Source organism: Barbus barbus, assembly GCF_936440315.1.
Source record: "Barbus barbus genome assembly, chromosome: 32".
Taxonomy (NCBI): Eukaryota; Metazoa; Chordata; class Actinopteri; order Cypriniformes; family Cyprinidae; genus Barbus; species Barbus barbus.
This window is the reverse complement of record NC_136760.1, coordinates 22,319,402-22,346,391: the sequence shown is the minus strand read 5'-3', so window position 1 is coordinate 22,346,391 and position 26,990 is coordinate 22,319,402. Positions and strand designations below refer to the sequence as shown.

Sequence of the window (26,990 nt, the reverse complement as noted above, 5' to 3'; positions counted from 1 at the left end):
TCTGAACAGTTTTGGAATTTATATGAACTGAAGGCATTCTCATGGACCGCACTAGATTTATGTTTATGATGGACTAATGGATGAAAGTGCTGAATATTTCAGATGAGCAGTAAAACTGCATCAATTATGAATGCTGCTTGTATTTAGTGATTACACAGGCCAATAACTGAGAGCTCACTAAGGAATATCCACAATATAACGACACACAACAGTATTTCTTACAGAACTGTTTTTGCAAAATAAACTTTATTCGGGAGGCTGTAACTAAATTTAATATGCAAAGTACTGAATGCTAATCATGACATGGGCTCAGTAATGTTTATTCTCTATGATGATTTTTGCCATGACTTCATCTTTGTGGAAGTCAATCACAAGAAAGGATCTTCGGCAGCCATAACAAACTTTATTACTTAGATGTAATTGTCCTCTCTAATTTGTTTTCATGATAAAACTCTTTGCATGACGCTTTAAATGGAGAGCAGACTTTCATCTTTGCAATCTGGCGTGAAAGTGAGAGAACACACTGTCCCTTGAGCGAAGGAATAGAAGCACTTATAAGGTGAGATAACCTGACAAGCAAAGTCTTTTTGAAAGTGCGCTTGGAGCGTGCAGTGGACTTTATAAGAGCATTACGGCCAGACGATGATATAAAGTATTCTGATATTTAAATGGAAGCAAAAGCAATGTATATTGAGTGACCTGTCATCGGATGAGCTATTATTCATCTAAAACTATTTAAACTAAATCTTTCTTATTATACTATGCTGTTTTTATGACCTCATATTCATTGAGAGACTATTGAAAGAACCAAAAGGATAATTTAGTGAAGGCAAAAAAATAAAAAGGAAATATCCAGCTTCAGGACTTTATGTATGTATATATACACTGTAAAAAAAAAGTTGAGCCAACTTAAAAGTTTAAGGCAACCAGCTTCAGCAGATTTTTGAGTTTTCTCAACTTATTTTTTTGGGAAATTTCTCAACTTTTTGTTGTGTAAACTTAAAACAAGGAGTTGAGAAAACTCAAAAATCTGCTGAAGCTGGTTGCCTTAGAAAGTCCTGCCGGAAAGAAGTGAAATGAAAGTAATTTCTGTTATGATATCCTGAGGACACACTTCACTTTAAAAACATATTAAAGCTGGAACTAACTAAATGTTTTCAGATTGTTTATAAAAAACATAAAGACAACAAAGTACCTAACCAAAAATAGAAATTAAACTTCAGAGACAGTGTGTGTGAGAGAGAGCAGGGACATTGCATACTTCCAGCTGTTTTGTCTTTCATACGTCATTCGGTCTGTTGGTCTTTTGTTATCACAATACAGAACTACAGAAGTTTCAAAATTTCTAAGCATTCTGTAATTTGTAATTAAAATACCAAAAGAGGTGTTGATGCTTCTCAAGGATTAAATCAATTTGAACAATATTAGTGTTTACTATCATTTTGTGTTTAATCAATTTAACATATCCTTGTTGAATAAAAGTATTTTATTTCAAAACAAGGAAAGAAAAAACATACTGACCACAAACGTTTAGTATATATTGTTCTATTTTTAATTAATGCTGTTCTTTTTAACTTTTTATTAATCAAAGAATCCTGAAAAAAGTACCACAGGACCAAAAAAACTGAAAATATATAAATGAATAAAATAAATACTAAGCAGCAGAACTGTTATCAACATAAATCAGCATTTTAGAATGTTTTCTGAAGGATCATGTGACATTGAAAGCTGGAGTTATGGCTGCTGAAAATTCAGCTTTTCCATCACAAGAATACATTATTATTATTTTTTTTTACAGCATTTTTGATCAACTAAATGCAGCCTTGATGAGCACAAGAGACTTATTTAAAAACAAACAAATAAATAAATAAATACAAACACTTTCTGATACCAAATCTTTCTTATCCCAAACGATTGAATGATAATGTAGATTAGATAGATAGATAGATAGATAGATAGATAGATAGATAGATAGATAGATAGATAGATAGATAGATAGATAGATAGATAGATAGATATAAATATTAATATTATTGGAGAAGTATACATAACGTAACATGAAAGAACATATTAATTTTCATGTTCCTAACTATTCAACCAAATAATGTATACCGACCATACTGTAATGTTTTGTATAAATGTAGTAGCATTATTATCAAACATATTACAGACAGATTAGTGAATTGAAAGAATTTAATATTGCATTGTGTTGCATTATTATACTACTACAGTAACTTGTATTATATTCTGACACGTTTTTCACAAACCAGTGAAATGTTTTTCGTTGCATATTATGAATAAAAATGAGTGGCCATCGTTAATATGCATGTATTAATGAAAAAGATCTGTCAGGCTGTCACCCTACCCGTGACTTTGCTGATTGCAGGGAAGTCTCGCGTTGTCTCGCGTGGTTTTGTCTCCACCCCCACCATCCAGCCCCTCCCCTCCGCTCTTTCCGTCTGTATCTCCCTTCTTTCTCTCTCTGGAACACATGAGATTCTCCTCCCGAAACCTGAACCGCAGCAGCAGAGGCATCGACCCCCCTCCCCACACGCACACACAACATGGCTACAATTGTAACCTCGACCAGGTTTACGGACGAGTATCAGCTTTACGAAGAGCTGGGAAAGTAAGTGCGCGCAACATTGTAGCGGTGTGACGTCAGCGGCGCAAGTTACTCTTGTTTGTTTCTCTCTATTCTTTTATTTGGATGTTGACAGCGGGGGAAATGACTTGCAAAGAGACTCGTAAACCTCTCCGAGAGCCACGTACAGCGAGTCCTAGCTCTAAACGTTGTTAATGTCAGGTTTAAAGGGCTGTAGTGGGTTTGAGTAACGCCTCTGTGGTGTATAATGTTGGATACAGTTCACGCTGTGTTTTATTTTAAGGGCTTGCTGATGGGCAGGAAGGTTTTCTCGGTTACTTTGGGTATTTGGCTGCCACTTTTCCTGACATTAACAACGTGGATTGTTTTATGCTCGTAACCCGAGGTTAAGTCGTATTGTTCTGCAGCTGCTTAAAATGATTGCAGCGCTGTGCACTATGTAGTGCACTAAAGAATATGTAGCCGTGTAGCCTACTTGATATTGCAATGAAATATCGAGTGTGTCGCGCACACAGTTAATCACACTTTAATATCTTAGGAGGGGAGCGATAAAGAGGGATTATAAAACCAATAAATGAGCAGTGACGCCTTTCTGAGAATTCAATCTCACTTTTGGGAAGAGCATTATACTGACATGCAGATGCGAAGTGCTCTGCACGCCGCCCATTTTTAGAGGCTAATGTCAGAAGTGTAGTAGACCGTGTTGTGTTAAGTCTAATTGTGTGCAGACATGAGAGCATTTTCTGATTTGCACTTCTTTTTGTCATACTTGAAGTGAAGTGAAGTGACATACTGCCAAGTATGGTGATCCATACTCGGAATTCGTGCTCTGCATTTAACCCATCCAACGTGCACACACACAGCAGTGAACACACACACACCGTGAACACACACCCGGATCAGTGGGTGTTGAATGTCTCACGATGTCTGAATCGGTTTTTTTGTGTCGAATCTGTTCAGTGAATCGGAATGAATCGTTTTTTTGTGTCGAATCTGTTCAGTGAATCGGAATGAATCGGTCTTTTGTGTCGAATCTGTTCAGTGAATCGGAATGAATCGGTCTTTTGTGTCGAATCTGTTCAGTGAATCGGAATGATTCATTCACAAATCGTACTGAATCGAAGATTCTTGATTCACCGTGAATTATTGTTAATGTAGAATCATTTAAATGTCACTTATATTTGAGTTGTAAGCAGTGAACAACTTAAATTAATTACATAAAATTACAATAAACACCTTAATTTATAACTCTAAATGAATAGCAGTTTAGAACTTGGTGGAACGTAAAAATTAATCATTCTTTTAAGCAAACTGTTGGACTACTCATCAGTGATGTATAATGGAATCGCTGTTATGACTGACAGCTCTTCTGAGTTTGCGAGGGAAATTAAGCTTTGTGTGTTCTTCGTTTGCAGGGGGGCCTTCTCCGTGGTGCGGAGATGTGTGAAAAAATCCACTGGCCAGGAATATGCTGCTAAAATTATTAACACAAAGAAACTGTCAGCAAGAGGTAAGGCATTCGATTCAGCACTGGTGCAGTGGGATGAAGTGCTTGGTGTTTTATTTCGCTCCGCGTTCACTGAAAAGACAGTGCTTAGTCCTTGTCTGTTCTTTTGAGGCCGTATGGTTGGGTACTTGTAAAAGTTGAGTGATTACCTTGTAGAAGATATGCTCGTTTAAGTCATCTGGGAAAACAGACCAAAATTATTGATGATTCAGTTTGCACTCGCAGGCGTATTCATTTAGTTGTCCAGTAAAATACTCTCCCTCTAATACCACCTACTTGTGACTATCACTAGACAAATATAGTGATCAGGCCAATTAATCAGCTTGCATTTGTCCATTTTTGCATTATTACATCAAAAGGTTAACAGAAGTAGTTTTTTTTCAGGTCCAGAATCTACTGACAACCATGTCAATGGACAGTTTTTAATGAAATTTGAGCAAATATCGAGTGTGTATATTTTATTTGTTGTAAATAAACTGTATTATATTTCACTCCATTAAATTGGTTTTCAGGTATCTGCATTGTCTTTTAGCATAGTTCATCCAAAAATGAAAATTCTGTCATTAATTACTCACCCTCATGTCGTTCCAAACCCGTAAGACCTTCGTTCATCTTCAGAACACAAATTAAGATATTTTTGATGCAATCCAAGAGCTCTCTGACCCTTCATAGACAGTAACACAACTGTAATGCTCCCACGTCCAGAAACGTAGCAAGAACATCGATAAAACAGTCCATGTGACATCAGTGGTTCAACCGTAATTTTATGAAGCTACAAGAATACTTTGTGTGCAAAGAAAGCAAAAATAATGACTTTATTCAACAACGTTTTGGGTAAACTAAGCCTTTAACAACCCATTCAAGACAGTATTAATCATTTTAGTAATATTAAGTGCTTTTGACTTTTTTAAACATTTTTATATAGCTTTAATTTTATTTTATTTCAGTTTTAGATTCAGTATTTAGTACTTTACCTCAAACTTATTTTATTTATTTAGCAAGGCAGCATGTCTAATTAAAAAAAAAAAATTAAGTTGAAGGTTTTTTTTAGTTAGGATTTCATTTAATATTTATATTTAGTTTTATTTCAGCTTTATTTCAATGACCAAAAACGTTTAAAAAATTTTAGTTAACGGTAACTATGCAGTAGCAATAACAAGCATTAAGCCAGAATTCATGGCTGTGACTTGGACTAAAGGCTGTTGGCTATTTAAAAAAGGGACAAGTCCATTGATACATATGTCTCCAGCTTCCTGTTTTAATAGGAAACACGTCAACATGGGAAAGGAAACTGAACTCCCCCTGATGGCCGCTCTGTACAGACCTGTTTAGCTCAGTAGCGTTTTTCCTCAGAACTTGAAGAGACGCATGAGAATACGTGCTGTGCCCTGCAACACAAATCTGGCAAATAGTCCCACCTGCAGTTTTGCAATAATTTTGTGAACCTTTTTGCGCAAGCATGTGTTTATCAGTACCATGTGGTGTCGCAGAACTTACATGCTTTGTTGTGTAGCTCCTGAAGACGAAAGCTGCTTTTGATTAGAGTAAAAAGAGATGGCGCTTAAAAGGAAAAAAAAGGATCTTTTTTTTTTGTCATTTCAGTTGAAGAATGAAAAATAGATTTTTCCAGGAATAGACAGATTTAAGGTTTGTTTAGAGGCCCTGCGGCGCTTGCTATAGGTTGGAAATATTCATTGGCATGTGTTCATTTCTCTCATTTGAATGGTCAGCTGTTGCCCTGATAAACGGAAAAACTTTCGGTATTGTGGGAATGTCAGAAAGGCCTATAAGCTGAGTCATACACAGAGGAGGATTCTTGGTCAATTCAGCTGATAGTAGGCTTTATTTTTATTGCCGTGTGAAATTCTGACAGTGTTGCATCCAGGGTAAAGCTGCTCTGAGCCACTGATGATCGGTTGACTTAGAAGTGAATCGTGTTCAATGATTTGCATTTTTTAAATCAAATAAGCATTATTCTGCTTTAGCTTGTTGTAGTTTTGGTCTGCTGCATTATATCTAATTGTACCTGCCTCAGCAGGTCGGAGAAGCTCGTTTGTCATAACGGCAGAAGGTTAGTAAGTGAAGTTTCTGGTGCAGTACGTCTTTCTGCCTTCCTCGATTTGCTGATTTGCAGTTTTCCAGGCAGCTAATGTGAAATTAAGTGGGGCACATGGACAGTGAGGGTCTTGTTTATGGCATAGCCATTTTCTTTGTTGAGTGCTCATCTCCAGCAGGCCGGCCAATTAAGAGACTGAACTGTGCTTCAACCGTCCTGTTAGCAGAGCGAGAGGGGTGTGACGGAATCCGCTAATACACAGATTCTGGAAGAAAAGGTGTGGTTCTTGTCATCCTGGTGTAACTGTATATTCAATTCATCCACGTCTCGTTTGAGATGGATGCTCGGTTTAATGTTCTCTCAACTTTCGCTGATGTGTGGGCATTTAATTCTAGTTCAACTCAAATTGATTAATTCGCAAGGGATGGGAGTCTAATGATTTGATTTAATGCAATGATTCAGATTCCGCTTAATGCATTTTGTTCCTTAGCGATTCTTTTAATGATTCTTAGTGCTTCTAAGGAAGTTGCAAAAAACTGATCCTAAATATTTCATACCAGTTACTACATTTTGTTTATATATCTATGGATGGAATGAAGTATGTAATGCTGTTTCTGTATTCACTGTACTTTGAATATTTTCCTGAAGGACTTTCTGAAGACAGGAGTAAGTATTTACTTGCACACAGCTTGTCTTTCTCAAGACATTTCATTCAGACTAAGCTTACAACTAAAGCGAAAGCTGTTTCATTCATATTGATAGAAGAATGCAGACATTTAAAAACTGTTAATAGTGCCAACATCATTAAAAAAGTAGCAACTTTTACCTGCAATGCATTTTTTGAGGCCATCAGTGTGTGTGTGTATATGTGTATATACATATACATATATATATATATATACATATACATGCATATATGTGTGAAAGGTAGAATAAAGTGGTGTTGCTGAAATGCTTCACTCATTTGTGGGTTTTGACCAAGAGCTTGATGCAGTAGCTAGGCAACCGTTTACTTGGGCTGTATTTGATTGGTTGCCACAAACGAGGAGACTTGAGTTGATACACTGAGTTGTGGATGAGAATGGACAAAAATCTTCCATAATCCGCTACTGCCTGGTGCCCTGACGCGCACCACATGTCTGCAGAGAAGCAACACGTGAGCCTGACAGGGGCTTAGAGTAGTTGAGTCTCACTCCGTCCGCACACCCAGATCTGTCAAACAACCCCACTGCTTTTCAAAAACTGAGGTCTGTTCGGTTCATTCGTTTATGACACAGACCCTGTGCCATATGCAGGAATCCCTTTACTTATTCGCCCAGATAAACATTTGTGTGATTAGTGCTCTGGTCGGGTCATATGACGGCCTTATTAGCAGGTGGGGGAGGGGTTTTCTGAGCCAAGGAAATGTATGGCGTAACGCTTGCAGCTTGGCTTATTTTCTTTTGGAAACACGAAGGTTGAATGGCTGTAGAAAGAGCCGCAGAGCTCTGGTAAACACGTGTCCCCCCCACTGGGGTGCAAACGCTTTCCAAAGGGTCTTCGCTGGCTCATGTTCTATAAAGAGGTGTCATAAGGCACAAATTAATACAGGCAAATTACATCTTTTCATTTGAGAAATGGCAAAAATTGTGGGATTTTCTGCTCTGTTTTTTTCTGGTTTTGTTTATTAAATGTATTTCAAAATAAATAATAATTATTATTTTAAACATACTATTGATCCTCGGGGGGAAAAATAAAGACACATCTTTATATATTTTATTAAAAACATTATGTATTATGATAAATACGGTTTACAGGTTTATTTGATCAAAAACAGTTTAAAAAAAGTAAAATATATATATATTGTTTTTATATTTGATTATTTTAAAATGTAATTTGTTCATGTGACAGTAACATGATACTTCAAAAATCATTCTAATATGCTGATTTAGTGGCCAAGAAACATTTTGGATTATCATAAACATTTAAAATAGTTATGCTGATTAATATTTTTGTGGCACCTGATACTTTTTTTTTTTTTTATTAAAAAATAAAAAGTTCATCCATTTATTTGAAATGGAAATCATTCTATGTGTTTTCTGTCACTTCTAATCAATTGAATGCATCCTTATTTTTTTTATTTTCAGGTTTGTTTTACAGGGACAATGCACATCAAAACTACATAAATGTACAATGTGCCAGAATTAGCCAGAAGGCTATTTTTCATCTGCAGTCCCTGGACTGATGGTAAAATTGTCACCCTAAAGATATAAGAGAAATAATCTATGCATAATACATACATGCTCCAAGATACATATAACATTTATGCTGTTCCTAATACAGTTCTATTGCAATACAAAAAAAAATCAACATCCGCTTAAATTATGCTATATATAGAACCAACAGGTCAATACCAGCTCACTCATATGTAAATAGTCCGACTGTCAGAAAAAATGACAAGCAATGTATCAACATACAGGCAAGGATACTGTAAGCATAAATAACAGTAGCCTTAATCATTCAGTCAATACTAAACCAAACAACCTCATGTACATAGCATAAAAATCTCAAACTAGTAGAGCAGAAAAGACCAGAAGAGTTTAGTATGTCAAATTAATGTTGGGAATGCTGACTCTTAATTAACCACTTCTTTAAGTGAAATTAAAACTAATACTTCTTTAAAAAAATGGTAGTTAATTGAATGGTAGTTAATATTATTTATATGAATTATGGGAAATAAAATAAATTTAGCAGGTTCACAATAACCGTAAATCAGGTGAAGATCAATGTATTTCCCCCAGCATTTATGAAATTATACAAGGAACGACTGTATCCCACAAAATTCAAAGCGTTTTAGGGATTTTCAGTTTGTAGTGTGACAGCCTGTGTGCTTTCTGTTGGTGAATTTTATAAAAGAAATTATACAATTATTGTTTAAGCTAAGAAAATTAGTCTTTTTATTCTCCCCCCCACTGCAGTGTCTGGCTTTCGCATCTATGTATCTGTCCTCTTCTCTCTTACTTTGCGAGGGGGATTGCTTTTGTATTGAGGTTAATCCACTTATTTAATTGTATTTCACAGGCTCAGACCAGAGGGGGATGCCATAACCATCTCTTACACTGCACTTGTTTTTTTTTTGTCCGTGTGGTCATACTTTCTCTGTCTTTGCAGACATATGTTGTTTAAACTTCACCTTAAATGGTTACGAAAGCTGCACAGGAGATTCGAAAGGCTCCTCGGATCGAGTGGATTCAGTTTAAGCCGCTATTGAGAGGACTTAACCTCCCTAAGGCCAACTTGAGCTCCAGTCCCCTAAATGACTAGATGCTTGTTTTGTTTGACAAAAACTGACACAGAGTCTGAATTACCTCCGATTTTTGTTGTGATACTCTAGGATTGTAACGCCACAGTTCAGTTGGCAGATGCCCAAAGAGCTTTACAATTCCTAGCCTAGTGTTTGCACACACAAGCATACACCCACAATGCATATATGTTGTGTGTACACTTGCATTATTCCTCTGAAATAGCTTAAAAGGGTGTGACCCCTGCAGTAAAATGATCAAATAGTGCTGTCTGAAGACTTGTCCTCTACTATGTGAATTGCTTTGCCTGCCCTACAACGTCATGCTCTCCCTCTGACTGATCTGACCAGAAGCGTTATAACGCATTTTCATGTCGTGGGTCATTAAGATCACTGTCAGTTATCCTGCATGCATCTTCCCGACTGCTCGCTCCCTAGCGCTTCATCATTGGCGTAGTCATTTCCAGCTGCCCTGCTCACATTTTTGCCGTGCCGCTAGTTCTCCCTGGATGAGATTGCAGAAAAAACACAAAGGAGGCTTGTGAAGTAGCACATGTGCATTGCAGATGAAGTCTCTTTTCACAATGTACCTGTATTTCTCAGCGTTTTTGGTGTAAATTTCATTAATTAGTGAAATGATGGAAACAAATTGGTTAATATATTTGAGATTTTAAGCCAGTTTTAAATATGTGAAAAATGTTTCAGTAGCTATGTCATTGTATTGTTTATTGGATTAGAAACCAAGAACCTTCTCTTTTTCCACAAAAGGTTGCAATACTGTTTTATTTTATTTAATGAATATATTTATTTGGCAAGGATGCATGAAATTGATAAAAAAAAGTGACAGTAAAGGCATTTCTAATAAATAAAAAAAAGCTTTCTATTCATGAAATAATCCTGAAAAAAGTATTGTTTCCACAACTGTTTTTAACATTGATGATAAGAAATGTTTTTTGAGTACAATTTTAAAGTGTATTAAAATAGAAAGCAATTCTTTAAAACTGTAATAATATTTCACATTTCTGTTTTCACTGTACCTTTGAGCAAATAAATGCAGCCTTGGTGAGCTTTTTTTTTTCAAAAACATTTTTAAAAAAAATACTACCGACCCCAAACTTTTGAACTTTTTTTTTATTAGTTTGTTATTATAGTTTAATAGGCCATCTATAGGATTGCATGTATGTTGTGTTTAGAAAATCTAAATAAATTTTTGCAATAATTGTTTTAAATTAATCACATTTGGAATTGATTTTTTATTTTTTATTTTTTTCAGATAATGAGTCCTTAAGAGGACTATAAGAATCATTAATGGAACTGGAAGAGGAACGAGACCCAGAAATAAATTCTTTACGATTCCCATCCCTAATTGTGTATAGCAGCATTATATCAGCCATCTGCCTCTATGCTCTCTCGATATCATAGAAAAACTCGTGTTGGTCTTCTGCTAGTGCAAACACACAAAGCATATTCAACAATTGGTTGTTATCAGGCAGTGTAGTACATGAGAGGAATGAATCAGAGGAACACACGCTGCATGTTTGAATTCAATTTTCCTAGTGTGTCGAGCATGTATAGGACAGCCCAAATCTTAATCCCCCTTCCTCTGGGATCATCGGCCTCATTCTGAACTTCATTGTGTGAAAGTAGAGGTGCTACAAGAACTGATAGAAAGACGTCCTCGCTACAGGGAGCGTCTCTTCTCTTCCATCCCTCTCTCTCTGTAATGGGAGCCGCGAGTGTTCCAGCCACACTCATTTTGCACTCTTTGTTCTGAGCTGCTGTGTACTGTGCCTTTAGTAGAACTTCCATCAATTGCTCTCCCTCCTGTTCCTTCCTGCTTTCTTTCCCATTTTGTTTCGCTCTGCATCCCTTCTGTTCCACATTTCTTCGGCTGTGATAGCCTTATTAAAATCAGGTTATTGTGCAATCGCTTTGCTGCTTTCCCAACAAAATGAGGTCTGCTCAATTTTCACACACTTCGTTTATGAAAAAGAGGGGCAGTAAAATGAATCGGATGTGAGGCTTTAGGAGGTAGAGCTAGAAAAATGTGATTACTCACCTGTTGGATGTGGGAGTAGTTCTTTCTGGTTCCTATTAGCGTCAGAAATTAACTTTATTAAGAAGCAATTTTCCCTTCCTGGAATTGAATTCCAGAGTCATTTTTTACTTTTTATGAGGGTACTTTTTATTTGATAACCATATTAAAATGTGCAGTCCGTTTATATCAATGTTTCTCAACCTTTTTGAATAGAAGGCACCCCTTTATCCAAGAAAATATTAAATGGACTTTCTAAGATGATATGCACTTCTGGTACTTTATATATATATATATATATATATATATATATATATATATATATAGGGGTGGGCGATATGGGAAAAATATCATATCACGATTTTTTATAGAAATATCACGATTCACGATTTTTATCCCGATTCTTTGTTAGTTTTACTATTTTGGTTTTACAAGTTGTCTGAGCATTACAGCCAAACTAGAAAGACAAAGATGCATGGCAGATATTTAGGCCAAAGTGGGTGAAGATAAAAAATCTTTGTCATTATTTTATTTTTCTTATTAAAAAATAAGAATAAAGATACACATTACAAATACACATAATATACAAATAAAACAAACAGTGCTTTATTTCCAGGTACAATAGGTGTATTTAGCAGAGCATTCAATGAAATTGAATGAACAAATATAAAAATAAAACACTAGATAGACTGATTCCTAAAGCAACTGTATTAAAGTTTTTCAGTCAAGAATAGTGAGTGATTTTTCTCTTTGCGTTTTGTTGTTTTGTTAACGTTAAATGAATAGTTCCCCCACAAATTAATATTCTGTCATCTGTCTGTCAATTCTGTCATAATGTTGTATTTTTATATCATCATTTACTCAAAAGTTGTTTTAAACCGGAATGAGTTTCTTTCTTCTGCTGAACATAAATGCTATTTTGAAGAAGGTGGAAAACCAAACAGTTGCTGGTCCTCAGTGACTTCCATAGGATTTTTCTTTCCTACTATCAAAGTCAATGTGGACCAGCAACTGTTTGGTTTTCCACTGAGTAAATAATGACAGAAATTCAATTTTAGGGTGAACTATCCCTTTAATGACAGTCGACAGCACGTTTAGTGTCCTGTCCCTTTAAGAGCTGCACGCATCTAATATACAGGCACGCATCCGTTTCTCTCTTAACTATTTACTTTCATTTTAGAGATAACCAACTCAGTCTGTATGTAAACCTTGTGTGTTTTGACAGTATTAGCGCAAAATATAACTTAGTTGAGTAATCAGGCGCTGTTAGACAGGCGTTTTAGTGCGCGAGCTTCAGGTGTATGCGCTCAGAACAAGCGCACGTCAGACCAGCGCGCGAATTAAACATTTAACCAGCAAGGCTTGTGTGCAAATAATGTACTTTTGCGATCGCGAATAAGTGCAGTGTCCTGTCTGAGTAACTCTACTGCTGTATGTCGTGTTGTACAGTATATAGAGACGGCGGCGCCAGAACTGTATTTGACAATGTGCGCGGTAGCGCGATACTACGATATTTCTTCAAAAGCAGATCGTGGAGACATTTTTATCGTCCACGATCAAAAATCGTCATATCGCACACCCCTATATATATATGGTAGTGTTTGCGCCCCGGGCACTGGTTAATTTCTGACCCTTGTCTGGTACCTACTGCATAAATCCTTCTAGGGAGAGAGACAGGAAAGAGGGAATGAGACGGAAAGAGCCAGAGAGCGATTACAGGCAGAAACCTTTGCCAAGTTGTACTGAAAGTGAGTGGAACCTGCTAGAATGACTCAGGAAACTTAAAGTGAGTCAATTTATCTTTTGAAATGTTGACTGCCATGCAAATGGCCCTTTCTAATCCGGTGAAGACGTGGGCTGTAATAAAATGTTAATGGACGGTGTAGCTGATTGCATGCGATTGTTGCTAAGTGTGATATGATTCCGCTGTAATGAGAAGTGTTCAATCCACAATTAATGGATGACGTGCTCTGACCCACAGCCATGAGGAACCAAAACCGAGAAGGTTACTTCCTGTCCAGATAGTGGTCGGAATAGTTAAATTACCTAAAGATGATCACGTACACGCTAGCCTATTATGTGTTCTTTTGTTTCTTACAGTTTTGGAAATGTGAGAGAGCCTTCATTTAGAGGTGAGGCTGGGATAGGAATGGGCGGTATGACAAAATATTACATCACTGGATGAGTAATTTTATATTCCAATGATGGTATTTATCATGATTTATCATGTATTTATTGATTTTGTTGAAAATTAAATCCCCAGATGTTTTGTTACATAATGTCAATAATTTTTCTGTAATCTAATGGAAAATACTTTAATGTAAGAGTAATGTAAGGTCAATGTAAGATTCTTTATAGGAAATGAATGTTTCTGTCACTGCTGCAACCCCCCTCATGTTACATAACTATGTCTATTTTCAATAATGTAATGAAAAATACTTTTAAAAACATTTTTGGTTTTGGAAGCAAAATGTAAAATTATTCATAACAAATGAACAATGTGTCTGTCATGACTAATATGAATAGGCATGTAAAAATATATCCACAGTGACCACATATCTGTTGAATTACATAATAATATAGTTCCATAAAATCTTGACGCTTTATAAGCAGGATTTTTTTTTTTTTTTATTTGCTTACAGTTGTCTTCAGGATCTTGACTGTATTTTATGTTATCTGGCTAAAACTGTTGCTAGTGAGTTGGCGCTCTGGGTGGCATTGAGTCATTGATCGTTTCTTACAGCGTGGTTGAGTTAAGCCAGGGTCCTCGGAGATCTGCACAGGCCCTGGCACGCCACATCGGAGAGCTCTGCCTACCCACACACTCAGACGCAATGGAAATGCTAAATTAGTCAGCTTGCTAGTTCAGCAGAGAGCGAGGGACCCAGTAGAGAATAACTTGTGACACTTTTTAGCTGTTTGAAACCAACTTGGAATAACAGAAATGACACCGCCGCGGAGGGAATATGTGAATCTGTCTTGTAAAGTTGAATCTGGAGTGTGATCCAGTGCCTCTAGTCTTTTGGGACTGCCCTAGACTAATGTTAGGTTTATTTCTCTCTCTCAAGTGTTTGTAAAGTAATCCTTACATACTCCTCTGACACTCCAACCTCCTGTGGATAAATATTTGCCTACTGCTCTGTTGTATTTACTTATTTAATGGGCCCTTACTTTTTACTGTGTGTGTACTGAAGTGTATGTCATGTGAGCTGAAGTACTGTTCATTGGTATGACCATTGGTCTGGGTGGTATGAATATCATGTGATGGTAGAAATTGTACCATTTGGTTTGCATCCATCAAGATTCGAAAGTTAAAAAAAAAAAAAATTCTGTAAAATACAATTTAAAATATCTGTTTTCTATTTAATTATAATTTAAAGGCAAAGCTATTTTTTCAGCAGCCATTACTCCAGTCTTCAGTGTCAAAGAATCCTTCAGAAATCGTTCTAATATGCTGATTTGGTGCTCAAGAAACATTTATTATTATTATCAATGTTGAAAACTGTTGTGCTGCTTAATATGCTTAATATTTTGGGGAAGCCATGATACATAAAAAGAATAGGATTTAATTTTTTTGTATTTTGAGTTTTCTTTTGGTCCATTAAATGCATCCTTGCTGAATAAAAGTAAAAAAATATATATTGGGGAATTATTTTTATGCATTGTTAAATGTATTTTACTTCAAAGTGTTAAAAATAATTAATTTGATATATTTGCATCAAAGAATATCTTTATCTACTTTTACCATAATATAAAATTATAAAATTTTGACACTTAATTTAATGCCATTTGTGCTTTTAGATTTAGTTACCATTACACCTATTTTACCAACATCTGAAACTCGATTTATGTTTTTACACATCTTTTTTTTCTTTCTATTTTCCTCTTTTTGTGTGTTGGTTGTGTTGTTGATCTGCTGTGGGTTTAAGACAGTTTTGCTAGCCACTATGTTTCTGTACACACACTGTTCTGAAATATGCAGTGTCATTGAGTGCTCCTCTTTCTCTGGATTGAACTGCTGACCTAAAACACACACATTTCCCTCAGTCTCTTTTTTTGTATCCTGTGAAGCTGTCCTCTATCTGTCCCTTAATCACCATGTCTGAGTCCTTCACAGTTCACACAGCACAAAGCTCAAGATCCATCCCGCCTCTAGAGACACTGAACTGCCTCAGCTCCTAGAACACGGAGTCCCATTTCTACTCAGTGCTGTTATCATTCAGAATTGATATAAGAAGGTTCAAAAAATAGAAGAAAAGAAACTAGTTCACTTCCTGAATTGCATTGAAGTTTGAATCAAACAGTTTGCAGAATTGCAATTCAGATTTAAGGAAGTGTAATTAAAATAACTGAAATACAAATTCATATAACTGCAGTAAGGGTCTTTTAACTAGAACAGGAAAGTTTGAGACTGAAATTCTAAAATTATTAAGTTTGAAGATGTTATCAGCCCTACTCCAGCCCTAATCCAGTCTTCAGTGTCAAATGATCCTATAGAAATAATTCTAATATGCTGATTTGCTGCTCAAAAACATTTCTTATCATTATAAATGTTGAAAATAGTTGTGCTGCATATGGAAACCATTTGTTGTTGAATTCTTTGATGAATAAAAAGTTTAAAACTGAATAAAAGTGTTAATAAAAAATAGATCTAACATACGAATACTTACTAATTGTTTAAATTAATTGGAGCAGAGTGGAGGAATGTCCAGAATGCCATTACTTTTAAAAATGTAATCCTGAATTTTGCTGAATTCAGCTCCCAGTGAAAACCATCTCACAACAGTCATAAAGAATACTGCATTCTCTACTCTGATTACAGTGTATTACCGCAAGACTTAAGGGCATCGGATACTTAATAACAGTGAGTCTTAGGCTGATTGATAAGCTGAAATCTGTATCGATCTCTTTAGAGAAAAGGGTTAGGGTTAGAGAAACTCCAAACTCCTTCCTGCTGTACTGTGAAAGTCTTCCTGTACTGTTTTGCTATATAAGGAAGGAAGGGTGTCCTAAGTAATTGAAAGAGCTGTTGTTTCTCACCACTTTGTCTCTGACAGTGGAGTATGTGGAAGCATGTTATAGGATGCAAGTAACATAATTTTTTCACAGCTAATGCAAGTTTGTTTGCATTAGCAGTAAAGGCCGTTTCAGAGGAACTTTAAGGAAATCACCTTTTTTTTTTTTTTTTTACTTCTACAGTAATGTACATTAATGGATTCCCAGGATTAAAATGTGTACCTTGAATGCAGTGTAAATCATTTTTTATAAAATCTTCTGCCAAATGCATCAATGTGAATGTAATGTAAAAGAATAAAACCAGGAGCATTTATTGAAATAAATGAGGTCAGTTTAATTGAATCGATATGTTGGACAGGTAATCCATCAATAACAAGACGCCCTGTTCTGTCTTGTATTAAAAGGGTTAGTTACAAACTAGTGCTTGTAGAAGCAAGGCGGTGTTAGTCCTTGTTTAGCTGTTATCGCTCCCCCGTACCGTCTCTGAGGGTTCCAGAGGAGAAAACCTGCCGTTGGCTGTTTTAATGAGATGCATCTGTGGACATCTCGGCTTCTGCCTTCAGAGGAATGTTAGAGCAGAGGAGCAGAGCGAATTGTTTCTTGTTGAGTGTCATTTGTGGTATCCATCTCAGTCATTCTTGTGATTAGATTTGCTTGATTAGATGGGCTTGTTGTGTTTGTGTGCTCTTCTGAGCAGTGTTTACAGCAGGTCTGCAGAGAATAGACCTGCAGGATTGTGGGACTGATATGTTTGGAAGGGGCCTCACATAATCAGTGGGTCATCATACCATAATTTTGGTATATATTTATTTATTTATTTATTTATTTTTTACATAATTTTTCTTATTACATCAATGCATCAGGCCTATTTTTTAGGGCTGTCAACGTTAACGCGTTAACGCATGCGATTAATCTAAAAATTTTAACGCGTGAATTTTTTTTTATGCAACCCCAACTTCTTGCCGTCAGTGCAGCGCGGAAGGCCAATGTGCACACTATCCATCCTAAATTCTATGTGACATTAGTAATTTTCAATACTATTTAGTAGGGATGCTCCGATCAGGATTTTTGCAGCCGATACCGAGTACCGATTTCTTGTCATGGTGATCGCCCGATACCGATACCGATTCTGATGCTTCAAGCTTTATATAACATATGTAATAATGTTATATAAATAATCAAAAAAATTATTCCTTATACAGTGAATTTTAATATTCCTTTAAAATGGTGTTTATGCATAACATGTGTATCAGGATACTCAATATAAGACAAAAATAAATGCAAACAAAATGTTTCTGATGCAACCCAAGGCAGAGATTGGCTAGGACTCGAGACTCATGTTTATAGCCTTCAGACTTGACTTGACCTGAAATGACTACAGACTTTACTCGACTCGAGGAAAAGGACTTGTGAATATTTAAAAGCAACTCGAGTATTTATCCGTAAATACTTATATAACTGATTTTCAAAAGGCGGACCTCATCCGCACCCTGCCATCCATCCGGACCGCGAGCCGTAACAGCAGCACCATTTTAAGTGAGCAGCATGTCAATAGCGGAGAGATTCACATAACAAGCGCTCAGGGTCGTTTATGGTAAATATCTTTCTGCGCTATATACTCTAGTATTTTTATCTAAAGCTAAACACTCTTTATTCGAGCCCTTTCAACTCCGTGCGCTTTCTCTCTCCTGACGTGCGTCGGCACCAAGTTCAAGAGCTGCCGCAGTTATTTTAACAATGACAGAAACATGGCGAGAGGCAAAATTATAGATTACTTTCACTAAAATACAGCAGCAAAAAAAAAAACAATGCTGCAAATATAGTTATTTTTCTTACTATATTCTCGAAACGTCATAGCATTTCCACACTGGAGATGACTTGCAGCACATGTCCCCACATATCATACATCGTCACACATTGAAGTCCTCAAATTGCGATCGGTTCGTGAGATCGGCCAAATGTATGAGTACCGATCGAGTCATAAAATGTGAATATCGGCCGATGCCGATCGATCAGAGCATCCCTACTATTTAGAAATACCCATCCCCCACTATTTAGTAGGGATGGGTATTTTCCAAAAAATTTGCATTCGAATATTCGGGCTCATTAAAAACTAATATTCGAATATTTGTTTATTTAAATGAGGTTTAATGAGAAAGACGTTATTTTTAATTATCAAGTTTTTGTCAAGATTTCTGAACAATCTTATGATTAGCCGTTACTCAACAATGTTCTACAACAACGTTATGTTGTATTGCAAGGTTTTATTTTGGTTGAAAACGTGTAAACAACAACAAAAAATACATTAAAAAACCATTCAAGATCAAGCAGAGCAAATGGAAAAAGCAAGCAGACTGTTCCAATTACAATACAGAATGTAGGCTACATTTACTCGAGTCAGCCTATATTTATTATTTTTAAATTGTTTCACGTATTAATTGTGAGAGAAACAATAATATTCACATGCTAGGGTGAAAGTTTGTTCCTCAGTCTGATAACAATAAGAACGCGCTGACAAAGATCACGTGTGCTAACAGTTTCTTAGCGCTTTGTGTTAAACCATTCTCCCTCGAGAAAACTTTATATATGTCTGAAGAGAATTCCACTATCAGATAAACTCTCTTTTCAGCTCAATCGGAGTACAGCCGCGCTCACCTGCAGTGATGGACAGCTGTCTTTCTCCGTCAACTGTGTTTGGATTTCATGATTTCTCATTGTGGTGGTAATAGTATGATAAATCAGTTTCACTAATTCATCTGATCAGAAGTAATTACATTTAGTAAGATCATTTAGATCAAAGTAAATCCAAACTTCGTGAGGCAAATGACGACGTTCTGTGATCAAATACTATCAAGTTTAACATAGTAAAATTTAAATATTGTTTTTATTGTTCGAATAATAATTACAGACCGAATATTCAAACGTTCGACTATTCGTGCACACCCCTACTATTTAGGGCAGATAGGGTGGATAGTATGCACATTGGGACGCAGGGATTGTGTGATTATGAGGTGTTGGGCTAGACAACAGTGAAGCGAATGCAGAGAGAGAGAGCGAGAGAGAGATGTATACTCATATTTGATAAAGGTACAGTGAACCAGTGTTGCCAGGGTCGCGGTTTCCCTGCACAATTGGGCTATTTTGAAAGTACAGTCGTGGGAGAAATTACAGAGCCGTGGGTTGCGGTTTTTTTGGGCTACTTTTATAATGTACCGTGCCGCCCGAAGTGTATACACATGTGATCGCAAAAGGAAGTTATTACAAACACTCGATGGTGTTTTAAAGTGAGTTCTGAGTAAAAGTGTACTATTAATTTAATAAATTGTCTTATGTAGCATGATGCTAATGTTAGCTCTAATGCACCTGCAGAACAGGTCCAATTCTTCTTCATAATGCATTTTATCATATAATACTTCATGTAAGGTTGCAAGAAAATGTTTTGTTGTATTTATTTTACTTTTACTTTTTTTACTTTTGTCATTTAGCAGACGCTTTTGTCCAAAGCGACTTACAAATAAGAAAAAGTAACTAAAACTAAAAAGTTACAACTCTATAAATACTATCTACCCACATATTTAAGAAGATAAAGAAATTAAATAAAATTAACACATGCATATAACAACAACATTTCAATAATAAACATATCAATGAAAAAATTAAATAAAAAGCTACTACTATCCCTTGCCGGTGTCCCTGCCCGGTGGAGTCGCACGGTAGAGTCGATGGTCTTTACACTCTTTACTGTTTTACTTTTGTCATTTAGCAGACGCTTTTGTCCAAAGCGACTTACAAATAAGAAAAAGTAACTAAAACTAAAAAGTTACAACTCTATAAATACTATCTACCCACATATTTAAGAAAATAAAGAAATTAAATAAAATTAACACATGCATATAACAACAACATTTCAATAATAAACATATCAATGAAAAAATTAAATAAAAAGCTACTACTATCCCTTGCCGGTGTCCCTGCCCGGTGGAGTCGCACGGTAGAGTCGATGGTCTTTACACTCTTTGGTCTTCACACTAAGAGGGCTTCACACGACGACTGCCGCGGTATAATAACCTTTATTATACCAATCTAACAAATGATCATTTCAATTCAGCTGGACCCACTTTCCTGTTTATCAACTACAAATGGCCAAGCAAGTGCACACACTGACAAGATACACGATACAGTACGAGACCAAACGCGATTTCAGCAACTCTCATCCTAGTAAACAAAAAATGCTTTTGATAATAGTTGGGTAAATGTACTGGGATTGAAGCGATGTGGCTTGGTAAACGTTTTATTGCCAATATAAAGGCTGATAATGGCTAAAAAAAAAAACGAATTCTGAAAAAGAATAAGGATTATGTCTCGTGCTGGCTGAGATGTGAAAGGTTATGTTAAAGGTTATGTTTCCTTAAACTAGTTTGTCATGCATTTCTTTATTTCAGCACATTTACAGGTAAATCCAAGTATTTTAAATTTGTGATTAATCGTGATTAATCACAGTCCATGACTGTGATTTAACACGATTTAATTTTTTTAATCGATTGACAGCACTACTTTTTTTTTCTTTTCCCAGTGAGACTATTTTATTATTTTTATTTTATTTTATTTATTTTTATTTTATTTCATTTTTTATTTAAGTGTTGTTTGGAAGGGGTCTCACCTAAGGGTGAGAATCAGTGGGTCATGAAACAATAATGTTATTTCTTTCTTTATTATTGTTATTCATTTATGTTTCCTTTATTCTTGGTCTGTACACTTTCGCTGAGGCATTTTGTGTTTTTGTTTTTTGGTTTGGTTTGGGGTTTTTTTCAGCATATTGAATTTGGATTTTGGTTGAATAGGAATGAATAAGTGTGCGTTGACCTAATGCCATGATATGTGCTAGTAGGTTTTTTGTTTTTTTTTGGTCTTTTAAATATTAATATATTAAGAAGAAATAACTGAAAATATCAGTTCTCCTGAGAATATCAGTCACAAGGTGAAAAAACAATATTTGGAAAAATAGTTTCTGTTGCGCATCACGCACAGCATTATCAGGGCTGGGGTGGATTATTATTATCAGAGCTGGATTATTCTAAATCAACTTAGAGTCTGGAGTAAAACAAAGGACTTCATCTTTAACAAACAAGATAAGGTGCGCTCTCATGGAGATTTTCACATTTTTGCTGTCACACCTGATAGGACTCGGTACGTGTTTGCGTTCTGACTGGCCTATTAGCTGTGATCTTATCTCATATGTAGTTATTTGTCAGAAGAAAGTGTGTGTGAAGTATGGCAGAGAAGCTCTCAGCAGGGGAGAGTGTTCACTGACTCTTTGAAATTTGTTTTGAAATGAACATTCTGCCTTGAGATATGAACAGCTAAACGTGTTGGAGATCTCTTTAGGATTTAGTAAAGGAAAATTGACAGCATGCATATATACAGAGCAAAATGTGCAGCTCTGCCAGGTTACATAATTTATTTATTTTTTTATGTGTATAGCAAAAGGCAAAATTGTTGATGCACTATTGGGTAAAAAGTCTTCTTTGTAGTTTCTAAATTGCCCAAGACAAAACATCATGGGATTCAAATGTGAATCTTTTTGTAGTGTACAATGAGTATTTTCCTCTGGTGTTTAGATTATATAATCCCTCTGCTTTAATGAACGCGTCTTACAGCATCACACGTGGGTTGCTGTTCTTTGGCGTGGGGCATTCGCCTGGCTTTTGTTGTGCTGCCTCATTAAACACGGAGTGAGCTTTTCCTCTACGGTTCTCCTGCACAGTCATGATTCTTCAAATATGGCTCTGCTGGTTACTGCGAACAGCTGTTTGCCGGTTCCTGATGGAACATCTAATTTGCTGAAGATCAGAAAGCTCATATGCTGCACTCCAACGGACTTGTGTTGTTGCCTTGTCTGGATTTATTCAAAAAGCTATTTCTCCCCCATAGGAAAGCCTGCTGCAGGTATGAATGGCTGCGTAGGAGGGAAAAACGGTGGACTAAACTGTGTGTGTGTGTGTGTGTGCTTGTCTGTGTTTGTGCCTTAGGTCACTCCCAGAGGGCCTCATCTCTCCAAATATATCTACTCTCACGTCTGAAGGGACACACACCTTCTCCCTGGGCTATTCTTAGGCCCTCTCTCTCTTTTTCTCAGGTCCTGACGTTGGTTCATCCCATCGTGGAAATGTCAGGCACACACACCAGGCTCCATAAATTCTGATGCAGGCTACTGGTCAACTTTTTGTTAGTAAAAACAAAAATGACACAATAATTGCTCAAAGTTATAAAAATGCAAAATAACTTTTTGAATTAATTAAATAATTAATTTTTTTTATATAATACAAAAATGAGTGTAGTGTGCTAACAGTAGATTTTAGAACAGTCGGCAGACACAAAAAACACACACACACACACACACACACACACACACACACACACACACACACACACACACACACATATATATATATATATATATATATATATATATATATATATATATATATATATATATATATAATAAAAAAAAAATTCAGTTAGTCTGAGCAAATATGTATACTTGTATATATTTTAAATATAAAAATATAATTTTATACTTTTATTACTATTTATTTTATTTTATTGTATATAAATACAATTTTTGTTTTATTAGTTTTTTTAGTTAATATCAATTATAAATTTTTTTTAGATACACACACACACACACACACACACATATATATATATATATATATATATATATATATATATATTCAATTTTTGTTTGTTTAATCTTAAATATGTATACTATACACTTATATATTTTAAATATAAAAATATAATTTATATTTTATATTATTATTTTATATATTATTATATTATTAATTATATTTTATATTATTATTGTATATAAATATGAGTAATTTCAGTTGTTTTTATTATTATTTTTTAAATATAATCACAGCAGTGTGTTTAGAGTCTTGTTCCCTTTTCCTTCTCACTCTCCCTCTCTTTTTAAAAATATTGGTTCCAAAAGGATGTTCTCGCACCAGTGCCATAGAAGAATTATTTTGGGTTCTTAGAAGAACCTTGAACCTTGAATAATTCATAAAAGATAAAAAAAGAAATTGTCAGCATAAAAGAGAACATTTTACCACTACAAAGAACCTTTTGTTCATGGATGCCAATAAACAAACTTAATTTTTTTTAAGAGTGTATAAACAGAGTAGCCTATAATAAGCATGTTTTAAACCTACTGTTCCAGAGGTTTGCCTCACCTTGAGAGTTCCTCACAGCCCTGACAGCACTTCTTCCTGTTCTTCGAGCTTGACACTCCCATTCCTCTTCCTGCATGTCCCACTTTCTCTCTGTCCTGCGTCTCACTCCTTTCTCCCCATTCTTCCTCCAGAGGGCCACATGTGAATAATTCAGTCTTGCTACATTACAGAATGGGTTGGCGTTTTCTCAGGAAGGGAGAGTGACTCGCTCCGTCTCTTTTATTACTGCGAGAGCAAACAAGCGTTGTGCCTCATTCACAGTCGCGCTGCTGGAGCCAGCCGTTTAGGTGTAATCAGATGCTACGAGACGCATCTCCGCATGCCTCCCTGATGCAGTTAAAATGCAGATGAAATGAGCTGAATTGGATTAAGCGCATTTGAAACATGATACAAGTTATGTTTGGTGATGTGTTCAACAGCTTGGTGCCCCTTTCAGACTGTTTGAGGAAAGATGATGCACTCGGGTTATAAAAAGACAATATATCACACAAAGATTTGCATGCATCCCTGTGAAGACATTAAAGTTGTTGGCTCAAGTCATTAGATTGCTTGCAAGGCAGATTTGTACTGATATTCCTCACACACTCTGAATTACCCTCAGTATTAAACTTCTCCAGTTAATATTTATCTCCTTCAAACTTTGTTTTTAGATATATTAATAGTTTAGTTGTTTGCCATTGTCTTGTATACAATTCTCAAAATAAACATGTTTAATATGTTCTACAAAAGAACTAAAGTCATACAGGCATACAGGTTTGAAATATGATATTCAGTAAGTAAAAGATGACAGAATTTTCATTTTTGGGTGAACTACATTTTAAATATCCATTGACTGACATTGATAGAATGTTCAATAATCAAATTGTAACTGTCAGTGTTTGTGTCATATACGGTATGTATGAAATATTTTCATGCCAAATTGTGCATTCTTTCTTATATCTATTTGCATGCTGAATGTGATTGGTCGTCTTTACATACATTTGACCTCTTTAACCATTTAAAACCAGCTCTACCTCACACTGACTATCCCATGCTTAAGAAAATGTGCACTTTTGTACTATATGGTATGCCAGAAGCACTACAGCAAGTGAGTAGGTTGTCCAAATATTCAAAAAAAGCCAGATAAAGTATGCTGGGATTCTGAAGTGGACAGTTTACTATCCCATGAGGCTACAAGTGTTGAGGAACTGTCAGATTTAAAGATGAGAATATACGGCAGAGTATTGTGAGCTGACAGTTCTATATGTACCAAAAAGTGTCTCCTTGTGGTCGAATTGTACATTCGCAGTGCTTATGTTTTTGTGGTTGTTGCTGTTAGTAGGTCAAAGGTCAAAGAACTTATTGGTGAAGCAATGCAACAATGCAGATGTCCTATGTATGTATTTATAATATTAAAAAAAAAAAGTATACTTTATGGTCATAAAGTAAGTTGAGATTTATTACTGTGCACATTCATACTGACTTAATATTTCAATAGCAGTATTTCTGCAGTTTAGCAGAGCATAACCTAAAACCTTAAGACTATTCCTCTGCTGCCATACTGGTATTTCCTTTAGGAACTGCTGATCTAGTTATCAGTGTGGTTTGTTCTTTATGACTGCTGGGTGTTCCTGAGGACAAATGAGTTTTCTTAGATATAATTGGCATGCATGTTGTAATGAAATGTTAAAATTAATTTCATAATAGGTCAGGGGCTAGGTTGACTCCATTAGTTGTAGCTTTGCCAAGTTTGTTGTCGAAGCTTGTATTTCCTCTCTCTGTCCTGTTCAGATCTCTTGTCGTTGTGTGTTAACATGATGTTCTTTGGATCCCTTTCTCCTTGACCCATTTAACGCCCGTGGTCTTTCTGCCTCTGGGCTCTAGTCTTTCCTACGGTTCCCTCTCTCTGTCACTCACTCCTGCGTGTGGACATGAGTGGCGTTTTGTCTTTTATCTGACACCGTGTGCATTCATCCATTCTTACAGCTGGGACGTGTGTGTGACGTGTGTCCCTCATCTTCACAGCCACAAGTTTATCTCTATGCCCAAAGTTATATTTTTTTCCTCTAGAACTCCATTTGGTGACATACTGATGTTATACCTAATGACACTGACTGGTTTAAGAAACTGTCTGTTCTGCATCCTACTCTGAAATCAAACTTCTAAAAAGGTGAAGGGATATATTTTTAGGTTGGCTTTTAATGTGAAATATTTTGAATTTTTAAACATATTTTGTTATTAATTAAAAATAAAACTTTTTTGTTTCAATTGTTGCATTTTTACTATATTTTTCTTTCTTTCTATCTGTCATACTGTTTTTAATATTGTATTTATTTTAAAATATTTTTATATTCCATTTTCATTAGTTGTTTGTTTTTATATATTTGAAAATCACTTTGAGCTTTATGTACTATATAATACTGAAAGGTGCTGTAAAAGTAATTTATTTAATAATGTATTATTATGTTATTAAAATAAAATGGTAATAATAATTAATTATTATATGATCAAAATAAATTCTTAATTTCCCTTTGGGGAAACGGAAGTTTAAGTCTTATTATTATTATTATTATTATTATTATTATTATTATTATTATTAACATTATTAGCATTATATATTACTGTTGTCACTATTATGCACAGATAGCTAGTTAATTATGTTTTCATAGGGACAAATTATATATATTGTTGTTATATATATATATATATATGTTAATATATATATATTTTCCACAAAAATATTAAGCAGCACTTATTTATTTTAAAATATAAAACAATTATTTTACGGTGTAATAAAATATCACAGTTTCTTGATAAAAGTTATGTTGCATTCACCTCTGTTCCCCAGGGTAAAGTCATCAGTATGTACTATTTAGTGATACTCATCTGTATAGTGTACTACTTGTGCTGCACTCACAAATTAATATTTAGATGCACACAAATATCTGGTTTTCTAATGAAGTGGATGCACATTTACTGTAACTCTGAAAATGGAAGCACTAAGTGTTTTTTTGCATCGATGGCCTTTGTTATCCCATTAAAAGAGCTCCACCAGATACATCTTTTCATTCAGTCATTGGTTTGTTAATCAGAGTTGCGGCGAGCGTTTGGTTTGGGACTCTATAAGTACATGTGAAAGGCCGTCCTGTTTTACTCAGACTCTTAATAACAGCAGCATTTGGAAAAAAGAAGATCTGTCATAAATGTCAGAGAGAAAGGCTTAAATAGCCTGTGAGAGATGACCGGGGTTATAGAACGTCACGCGGAGGGGAGG

General features: G+C 35.5%; 1 protein-coding gene across 4 annotated transcripts in view; it reads left to right on the top strand.

Moving 5' to 3' along the window:
* Positions 1–2,435: 2,435 nt before the first annotated feature.
* LOC306852014 (calcium/calmodulin-dependent protein kinase type II subunit gamma-like) overlaps positions 2,436–26,990 on the top strand; it is a 79,033-nt gene continuing 54,478 nt past the window's right edge. For 2 of the 4 annotated variants that reach the window (XM_079388582.1, XM_079388580.1), the window contains exons 1-2: positions 2,470–2,629; positions 4,021–4,115. In XM_079388582.1, the coding sequence (XP_079244708.1) occupies positions 2,565–2,629; positions 4,021–4,115 (160 nt within the window). In that variant the 5' untranslated portion in view covers positions 2,470–2,564. Of the gene's footprint in view, positions 2,630–4,020; positions 4,116–26,990 lie in introns of all 4 variants that reach the window. The other 2 variants (XM_079388579.1, XM_079388581.1) reach the window with 2 other exon arrangements.